Source organism: Rutidosis leptorrhynchoides, chromosome 4, assembly GCF_046630445.1.
Source record: "Rutidosis leptorrhynchoides isolate AG116_Rl617_1_P2 chromosome 4, CSIRO_AGI_Rlap_v1, whole genome shotgun sequence".
NCBI classification, from domain to species: domain Eukaryota; kingdom Viridiplantae; phylum Streptophyta; class Magnoliopsida; order Asterales; family Asteraceae; genus Rutidosis; species Rutidosis leptorrhynchoides.
This window is the reverse complement of record NC_092336.1, coordinates 78,615,477-78,625,675: the sequence shown is the minus strand read 5'-3', so window position 1 is coordinate 78,625,675 and position 10,199 is coordinate 78,615,477. Positions and strand designations below refer to the sequence as shown.

General features: G+C 33.6%; 1 protein-coding gene across 1 annotated transcript; it reads right to left on the bottom strand.

The window, feature by feature from the left end:
• Positions 1 to 2,097: 2,097 nt before the first annotated feature.
• On the bottom strand, positions 2,098 to 8,773 carry LOC139840754 (transcription factor bHLH104-like). Its single transcript, XM_071831003.1, has 6 exons — positions 8,685 to 8,773; positions 8,340 to 8,420; positions 6,833 to 6,910; positions 5,449 to 5,562; positions 3,067 to 3,115; positions 2,098 to 2,564 (listed from the first exon to the last, which is right to left on the bottom strand). Exons 1-6 carry the CDS (start codon positions 8,771 to 8,773, stop codon positions 2,310 to 2,312), a joined length of 666 nt encoding a protein of 221 aa, XP_071687104.1. The 3' UTR covers positions 2,098 to 2,309.
• Positions 8,774 to 10,199: the final 1,426 nt, after the last annotated feature.

The window sequence follows — 10,199 nt, the reverse complement described above, 5'->3', positions numbered from 1 at the left end:
TGAATATAAAAGTTAAACAACAAACCTTTTATGATTAATAATCGTATTTGCAAGGATACGATAGAGAATTGAGTTGATTGTAGAGAAATAGAGATTTGAGTTGATTGTAAAGAAGAAAAGCTGCTTGTTGAAAAATAAAATAGGCAGAATCACAAATTATAATAGAGGAAAATTTGTTTATTGTTAGCGTCTATTTAGGAGATGCCTAATTTTTTTATTTTTCTAATTTAATATCTTTAATCGTTTTACCATTGTATAGTTATTTTATTTTCTAATTATTTATTTAATTAAAATTAATGACATCATCATGGTGCTCTAAGATTTTTTTAATTTTATTTTGAATTTTTTTTAAGCTTAGAAAATCTTTATTTATTACATCATCATTTTAAAGATTTAATAGAAATATATATATATATATATATATATATATATATATATATATATATATATATATATATATATATATATATATATATATATATATATATATATATATATATATATATAAGGGCAGGATCAATGGGGAAGTAACCAATCGGGGAGAAGTGGGGGGAAGCAATTTTTTTTTCGTTTTTTTTTTGGAATTTTTTTCCCGGCATCAAGATCACACGAAAATATGAACATTTAGAAAAGACACTTCGTGATGAATGTTATTATTTAGGCGGGAAAACGATCGACAAAAATAACATTCAAGATAATATAGTTCGTGAAGAATGTGAACGTTTTTTTTTTTCATGTTTTATGAAGTAAAATTTAGCCCGGTTTAGGGTTTGGTGTTTTGGGTTTATTCCATAAACCCAAAACACCAAACCCTAAACCCTAAACCCTAAACTCTAAACCGTTCATGTTAAAACTAAATCTAAACCCTAAATCTAAACCCTAAATTTCTAAACCCTAAAATCTAAACCCTATAAACCCTAATATCTAAAACCTCAACATACGATCGAAAAATACGTTAATTGTTATATATTACTTCTTCGAGCGTTTTCCCACCAAAATAAAAATATTTATCACAAAGTGTTTTTATTAAATGTTCATATTTTCATCCAATCTATAATGTTCGTGAACAAAGTTTTTTCAAAAAACGAAAAAAAAAAGAAAATTTTTTTGCTTCCCCCCGATTAGTTACTTCCCCTTTGATCCTACCACTATAGGGGCAGGATCAATGGGGAAGTAACCAATCGGGGGGAAGCGGGGGGAAGCAAAAAAAAAAAAATCGTTTTTTGAAAAAACTTTGTTCACGAACATTATAGATTGGATGAAAATAAGAACATTTAGAAAAGACACTTCGTGATGAATGTTATTATTTTGGCGGAAAAACGATCGACAAAAATAACATTCAAGATAATATTGTTCGTGAAGAATGTTAACGTTTTTTTTTTCTTCATGTTTTGTGAAGTAAAATTTAGCCCGATTTAGAGTTTAGAGTTTAGGGTTTAGGGTTTGGTGTTTTGGGTTTATTCCATAAACCCAAAACACCAAACCCTAAACCCTAAACCCTAAACTCTAAACCGTTCGTGTTAAAAACTCAATCTAAATCCTAAATCTAAACCCTAAATCGAAACCCTAAACCCTAAATTTCTAAACCCTAATATCTAAACCCTATAAACCCTAATATCTAAACCCTAATGTCTAAAACCTCAACATACGCTCGAAAAACACGATAATTGTTATATATTACTTCTTCGAGCGTTTTCCCGTCAAAATAATAACATTCATCACGAAGTGTCTTCTCTGAATGTTCTTATTTTCATCCAATCTATAATGTTCGTGAACAAAGTTTTTTTAAAAAAACGAAAAAAAAAAAAAAAATTTGCTTCACCCCCTTCCCCCGATTGGTTACTTCCCTCTTGATCCTTCCACTATATATATATATATATATATATATATATATATATATATATATATATATATATATATATATATATATATTATATAATTATAATATGGTAATGTTCAGTTTAGCCTTGGTAAAACATTGAGCCGTTTATGGAATCAAAATTCAAAATATGATATGATAACAGGTCATAACTCATTTTGGCCAACTCCCCCTGTTAAACTCTCCCCAAAGGACCTCAAATGTTTTGAATTTCTCGAAAATGGTCACAATTATTACAAAGAAAGGGGCTTTTCTAGATTATTGGAGAACAATTATTATTTCTATTCAACAAATTCCTCCTACAATCAACTCTAATCGCCTCCAAAAATGAAATACCGAAAGTACAGAAAAATGAAAACGCAATTGAGCACTTGTATGTACAAATTACAATGAGACTAACAAATTTGTCATTAGAAGTCCTTTTCAGCATCTAAGCAGCAGGTGGCCTCAGCTCATGATCATGAGATGTGTCAATTGTTGATTCAGGTAAATAATGCCACATTGGAACGTAACCATAGCCTGGAAAAACGGGCATCTTACTCGCTCCAGCCTGATATGCAGCTGAATGCGGTGTCATAAACCCAGGTGGTGAAACACTATTGGTCATCGATTTGACCTGCTGCTCCATTTTTGCTTTTTCGGCCTTTAAAACTAGTTTCTCTTCACGGAGTTCATTCTTCTCAGCCTGTCAGTTTTGCAGGTCATATAAGGATCTTGTAGCCAAAAAAAAAAAAAAAAAAAAAAAAAAAAAAAAAAAAAAACTGACAAGAAAAAGAAGATCCTAGGTAGAATGTGAAGTTGTGATGTGGTCCAGCGGTTGATGGCCTGCCTCCTTTAGGGGAGGTCAGGAGTTCGACTCCCGTGGGCTACATATTAACCCAAAATTTCATCTCTGCCATGAGGTTCCACCCATGGCACCTTTCCCACATCGCGTTAGGGGGGTAAAGGGGAGGGGGGGTTTTACCGTCCATGCCCCGTATGGGATTTGGTGCGGGTTACCTCCTGGACACGCAGTTGGGGGCGGTATAACTGTGTAGGAGATGAACGCATGGGTGGTTAAGTCCCCCTGAGTGATCCTAACAGTTGTCCAAAAAAAAAGATCCTAGGTAGAATGTTTATACAAGATCTTGCACCACATATAAGCATATTTGTGTGTATTTGTATCCACTACAAATACATATACTAACCTTCAACGTTTTGATCTCTTCCAATAATTTCTCATTCATCTCTTTTGATGTGGTACCAAAATACGACGTGGAACCGGGTTGATAAGTCAGTTGATGTTGGCGTGAAAACAACAAAGAAGATTCCTAGTAATTTACGTGTTTAGTTAAATAATATTAATATTAATTTTACTTTATTGTGTTTCCTTAATTGAATAGGAATTCACGAATTGTAATCCTATGCCAATTAGTCTGTTTCTATCCTATAAATATGGATACACCATGTACTCGTGATTAATCATCAATAATATTATTTTTATAAAAGAATTAATTCTGCCATTCTTGTTTACGTACGTGTTACGTGAATATTTATCGATTAATTCACGTTTGTGTTTTAATCATTTGTTGCGAAGAGCGTTTGTCTTCCAACGGATCCTTTGATTTCATCAATTGGTATCAGAGCAATCGATCCAATCTATCATAATTCCAATTAGTTGGGTTTCTCCCACGTTTGGATTTTTGATAACCTATCCACCATATCTTAATTCGATTAGCTGGGTCTCTCCCACGTTTGGATTTTGATATTCTATCTCAAAAAAAAAAAAGTTCTAAAAAAAAAATTCGTGTTACTGTTCATCATCATCGCACTGTTCATCGTCACTGTTCATCCGAGGATACTGTTCATCGTCAGAAATCGCTGCTCAATTTCTGTTCATCCGTCAGAAAGTACTGTTCACGCGTCAGAATTTTACTATTTGGTACTGTTCATTCGCGAAAAAAAAAAAGAGATTTTTTTCCTTCTTTTCTTTTCTTGTTCAATGGCCGATAAGGGTAATCAAAGTTGCGATCTCGCTACCGCCCTAAAAAGACTCAAGAACACGTTAGATATAGTTAACAAATCCAACGAACGTGCAAAACAACGATGGCTTGAAGAGGAAACCCGAAGAGCTACTTATGATGCTTGGGTCGAATCACAACAATACTACCAATATGGTGTACCTCAATACCACCAGCGCCCTGTTTACTATGAACCACAATCCTACCATCAACCCTACTATCCACCACTGCCCTACTATCATCCATACTATCAGCCACAACTCTACCAGCAGAGTCAACCTGTTAAAGAGCATCTCGATACACATGAAGTTTTTGATTCGATGAAAAGTTTAATAGAGAGGTTGAAGAAATCAGATTCTGATTCTCGTATGGACAAGTGTGATAAAATAGTTGAAGAGAGTCAGGTAGAAAATATATCATCGTGTCCAGAAAAAGAAATTATTTTGGAGGAGATGCAGAATGATATAGTTGTTAGTGTTGAAGAAGATCCAAATTCGTTAGGCTCTAATTTAATAGAAGAGAATTTATCAATATGTAATTTAGCCGCGAGTTCGGAAGGTATCCATGACGAAGGTGTAGTTGTAGAGATTTCAAAAGATTATGGGGGCAAGAAAATATCATATGCTTATTTGAATAACTCCATAGATGCAAGTCAGATTGTTAATAAAGGAGATTTGTTCATGTATAAACCGTGCATTGAGAACTCGAGGTCGAGTTCTTTTCAAGAAGGGGAGAATGGTCAAAGGGTTTTAGAGCATGATACTTTTACAAGAGGTCGTCGCAAACTTATTTGGAATGGCAATGACGAATTTATAATTGGTGTGTTTGTATTTGACCCTGGCATATCATTAAATTTGAGTTGCACTGTTGGAGCTGTAATTGATAGGTTTATCTTTGATCCGGGTATATCGTCTTATTTGACTTGGAACTCGAGGGCGAGTTCTTTTACAAGAGGTCAAAGGGTTTTAGAGCATGATACTTTTACAAGAGGTCGTCGCAAACTCATTTGGAATTACAATGATGAATTTGTCATTGGTGCGTTCTCATTTGACCCGGGCATAACATTCTATTTGAGTTGCAGTATTCACCGAGTTATCATTGATTGGTTTGTCTTTGACCCGGGTATATCGTTTTATTTGAGTTGGAACTCGAGGGCGAGTTCTTTTCAGGTAAGGAAGACTGATGTGGTACCAAAATACGACGTGGAACCGGGTTGATAAGTCAGTTGATGTTGGCGTGAAAACAACAAAGAAGATTCCTAGTAATTTACGTGTTTAGTTAAATAATATTAATATTAATTTTACTTTATTGTGTTTCCTTAATTGAATAGGAATTCACGAATTGTAATCCTATGCCAATTAGTCTGTTTCTATCCTATAAATATGGATACACCATGTACTCGTGATTAATCATCAATAATATTATTTTTATAAAAGAATTAATTCTGCCATTCTTGTTTACGTACGTGTTACGTGAATATTTATCGATTAATTCACGTTTGTGTTTTAATCATTTGTTGCGAAGAGCGTTTGTCTTCCAACGGATCCTTTGATTTCATCATCTTTGTAGTCTTCAGATTCAGATTTCAGCTGATTCAGAACTCGGACAGCATCTCCAAGTTCAGCCAATTTATCAGTGTTGGCAGGCCGGTCAGGATCCAAAGTAGAGCTCAATTCCAAGAATCTGTACAAGTAGTTAACGATGTATCAAAATTACTATAATTACTCGGTATACAAAATATGACTGACATTGCCTGGTTTATACACTTTTCATTAGTATTTTATAGGCAATGTCGAACACGTTGTATTAGTACAATTCGTGAACTTTTGGTACTTATGTGAATTTAACTTAGGTGTTAACGAGGGCAATGTTGTGTTATGTTGCTTAAATGGTGATTTATACATTCGAGTATGGAAGATAGCCGAGTTACGCATTAAATGAGTAATTAACGAAGAAAATTTGAGCTGAAACACCTCTAGCCGCTGGCTATACATTCAATATGACGGCTGGACATAATCATATTCAAACAGAAGCCATTGCACCACCTGAGCCGCAGGGTTTGTTGAGAATACGGCGGTTAGAGATCTTAAAACGCAAAAAATGCAAATCGCACCGAGGCGCGCCTCGAGGCGTACGCCTCAACCGTTTTTTAAAACCATGGCTGGGTGATATAGATAGCGAGCCGCCGGCTGATGAAGCCATATGGCGGCTATCAGATTTCTGGCCCGGACTTCTAAAGCTAGTTATAATGTCTGAACGAATTTTTTCTTAGAAAAACCCATTAAACCCCTGTTTTTTAAATTATAAGGTTTAGTTTAGTTTTAATTTTATTTTGGAGGCAGCCACAATTTTGGAGCTTTTTGATACTTCAAGTTTGGGATTTTAACTCACAGCTTTGGTGGCTATCTCGCGTCATTTTTCACACATTAATTACTAGTTTTAAAATGCAACCAGCTATAGGGAATGAACTTAAGTGAATACTTCTGTCTAAAGTTGTTATATTACTTTATCACTTTAGTTGCTAATTTGGTTTAATTTGAAACCATTTAAAACATATTGTCTATAGCTTAATTAGAAGTAATAAGTTTCATTAAATGCATTGCTCCCTTTGAAACGAACCGAATTTTCCAATAAATTATTAATGCACGAATATGACTAGTTGCCTATATGTGTGATATTGTTAGTAGTATATTCTAATTTAAATTTAAAAGGTCGGATTTCACACATCAATGGCCTAGGGGTAAGGCCAGTAAAGTGTGTTAATAACACATTGATGGTCAATCCTTGATTCTGAAATTTCATCATAAAAATATAGTTAAAATGTAGGTTTCATATATATATATATATATATATATATATATATATATATTCATCCATATTTTCAAGTCCCTCAAGGTGCAGACTAAATAACAATTTTCATTGTCATAAAGTATTTAGAAAAATGAAAAAGCACCTCTCATTCAGCTTTTCCCTTCTTTGCCTCTCACGACATGCTTTATTTTCGGCCCTGTTGCATGAAGTACTACGCACCCTGTTATGTAATTCAACAGAATAAAACAACTATACATTATTACTCAAAACATAAGATGAAAGAAAAGGAAGAGATGGAAATTGTATACACGGCATAAACTAAAAAATGTGTCGTTGCAAATGATATACAAATTGTCATTTAGAGTAAGGACGCTTAAAAGTAAATGATTCTAACCAAAGCACTTGTCATATCATTACTATTATGTATTTGTGTAAGGACGATTGGCTTTTAACAAAACCATGAAATATTAATTTGGTCATACAAATGAAATATAAAATTTGAAAAACGTCATACAAATGAGATTACATGAAGGCCAAGAATTTTAATTTCGTCAAACAGAACCACAATTACATTTAAAAGTATGTTTCGACCAAGCTTAATCAAAATCCCACTGACAGCCATTAAATTTACATCTATATAAAGGCTATGTGTAAGTTGTTGGATCAGGTCTTTATCAAATTCAGAAACAAATGTATTAACAGAAAGAAATGTGGCCAGTGTATTATAGTGTGTTCTGCAAAAGAAGAAAAGATAACCAAAAAGTGTTGTTATTTAATTCACATCAGGGCTGAAAATATATAGCCACAAGACCTATGTGCGCTTGAAAATAGCTCAATACCACTACCCCTTCAACGGCTAAACAGAACGGTAATTCACTTCAATACTCTGTCACCAAATTACCAAGTCAAAGCTACCTAATTAATTAATAAAACCAGCAAATAATTTAATACTACTAACTAAATATTCTAAACTTACAACCAAGTAAACTTTTAATCAAAACCAAACTTGTAACACTGCCATTAATCGTACAATAGCCGATTAGTCCCAACGTCAGTTAGTTTAATAAATTCAGAACTAAAATATAACAAAAATGTACATGTTAATGAATAAAAAATCTATTGATTACTACTTATAATATTAATTTTTTTCCTCCAAACCAGATATGTGATATTATATTACCGAGTAATACAATTACTCTTATGATGTATTTTCAAGGATGTTTTAGATTCCTGGTTTATCAGTGATTCTTTTTACCGATTTCTTTCCAGAAAATTAAGGATAGCTCTGAGCAATTTCTGCTGATCTTTTTAGTTAGCTTGTTCTTTTTGCTTTTCATAGTACATGACTTTAGCCTCTTTTGATCAAGTAACTATGTTCATCATTTAATACATTCAATACCAATTCATGGTTAACGCCTAATGCATGTGAGTACCAGCTAGTGACACTCTATCAATACTTGCACGTGTTTTCTGTTGACATTCTTTTACCATGTATGCAATCATGTTCATTTCTAGTTATACAATACAAGCATCAGTAACTAATAACCCATGACCCAACCAAATGATATGCAAATTAACCAAATGAAAATGGCGTTTTACGCTTTGACCTAACTTAATCACACTATGTTAAAACAAAACAATAATAATACCTCTTTTTCGAACATTCCTTCACAGCACACTCCTCCACTTGTGCAAGGCTAGCAAGTGAAGCATCTACTTGTATTGTCCCACTGCAACACCAAACCAACTTTCAATCAAATAGTACATTCACACCTCAACTTTACGATTCTCATAATATCTATGACCATGAGACTAACCATAAATCTATTGAATATTCGAATTTCTACATACATTTACTCAAAATCAGCAACATGTCAAACCCTGGAATCTGAATTTACAGATTAAAAGATCCTAATTGTGTTACACATTGATACAATCAAATACTACTTTTTTTCATTAATCAGCATTGTATATGTGTGTGTATATGAGGTTACCTGTGATCACCCCAATAAAAATCTGTGGATGGAACATTATTCATTAATGTGTCGTAGTCGATCCAATTAGTATTCTCGAAAGGATCCATATGATTCAATTAAGTCACTGCTGCTAACAAATTGCTGATATTGCTTAAAAACGAAACCCTGGATTGATAACCCACAATTGTTATACTTTTAGTATTCGATTCGATACATAAAACAGAAAAAAAAAATAAAAAAAAAATGTAAAATGTAAAATTGTGGTCTTGTGGGCGGGGTTGGGAATTAAAATTGAATGATTGACAGAAGATGTCACTGCTATCCGGACGTCACGTTTTACAAAAGGATTGGCAATCTTCCAATCATTTTGCGTCACGTACTCACGTCTAAAATTTACTCTATTTTTTGCCGCACAATTTTTTTTTTATTGCGAAAAATATTTAAATATCTACCTACTCATAAGAGAGGGGTTTTTACTGTAGCAGGGGTATAATGGTAATTTCACTGGTCATTCACGTAAGAAAATATCTTTCTACGGTTGGCTTCCATCTTCTACTCAGCAACCCTTTCTCTTGCCATGTGGTATAATCTCAGTGGCTGAAATTTCTGTTCTAACGCGTGGCACAATTTATCTGCGTGGCACACTCAACTGCATCGCTTGTCATCCCATAGTAACACGTCGCCGTTATCAAAAGGTAGTTAATCTTTTCATCGAATTAAGAAGTATATTAGGGTTTTGGTTTCAGCAAGTTGGGGTTTTTATCTAAGGGTTAGGTGGGGAAATTAAAAACCCAAAAATGAGGTTTAGTTCATTTTATTAGTTCACAGTAATACAACTATGAACACCAGACTCTCACTTTATACAATGAATAAGAATTAAAGTGCAGAAAATGAGAGAACACGATAATAGAATGAAAGACTGATTATATTGATAGTGCAAAAGTACACCTTACAAATGAAACATACGTCCCTATTTATACAGGTAAAAACCAAATCTGGAGATTTGGTTTCCAAAACCACTTAGCTATAAATATGGAAAAAATAAACTAAAAACCAAACTAATTTGCTATTAACTAGAAAGTCAACTCTGGAGATAAAATCAAATCTTCAAAACATATCTTCTTAATCTGCAAACATATCTCCAGAATATTCTTTAGCTTAGGCTTCAAGAAATCTTCAACGTTGACTTTAGTATTTTCCAGAGTCTGCACCTTCAGACTCTAAATCTCCAGACTCTAAAATCTGCAAAATACTTTTGACTCATCAGATTATTATTTCTACTTTTTCCAACAATCTCCCCCTATCTGATGATGTCAAAACAACCTGTTCACCTAATTAACCACCTTAGCATATTCCTTTTCAATAAGCTTACACTTGCTCTTCATATGAGGAATTTTCTTCAACATGTTCAACTTGCTATACAAGTGTTTCAACAATTGCACCCTGAAAGGAGATGTTTGCTCTATTTCACACCTGGACAATAGATTAATCAGCATATCAATGCTTGCCTCTTCAAACTGATCACACCTAATC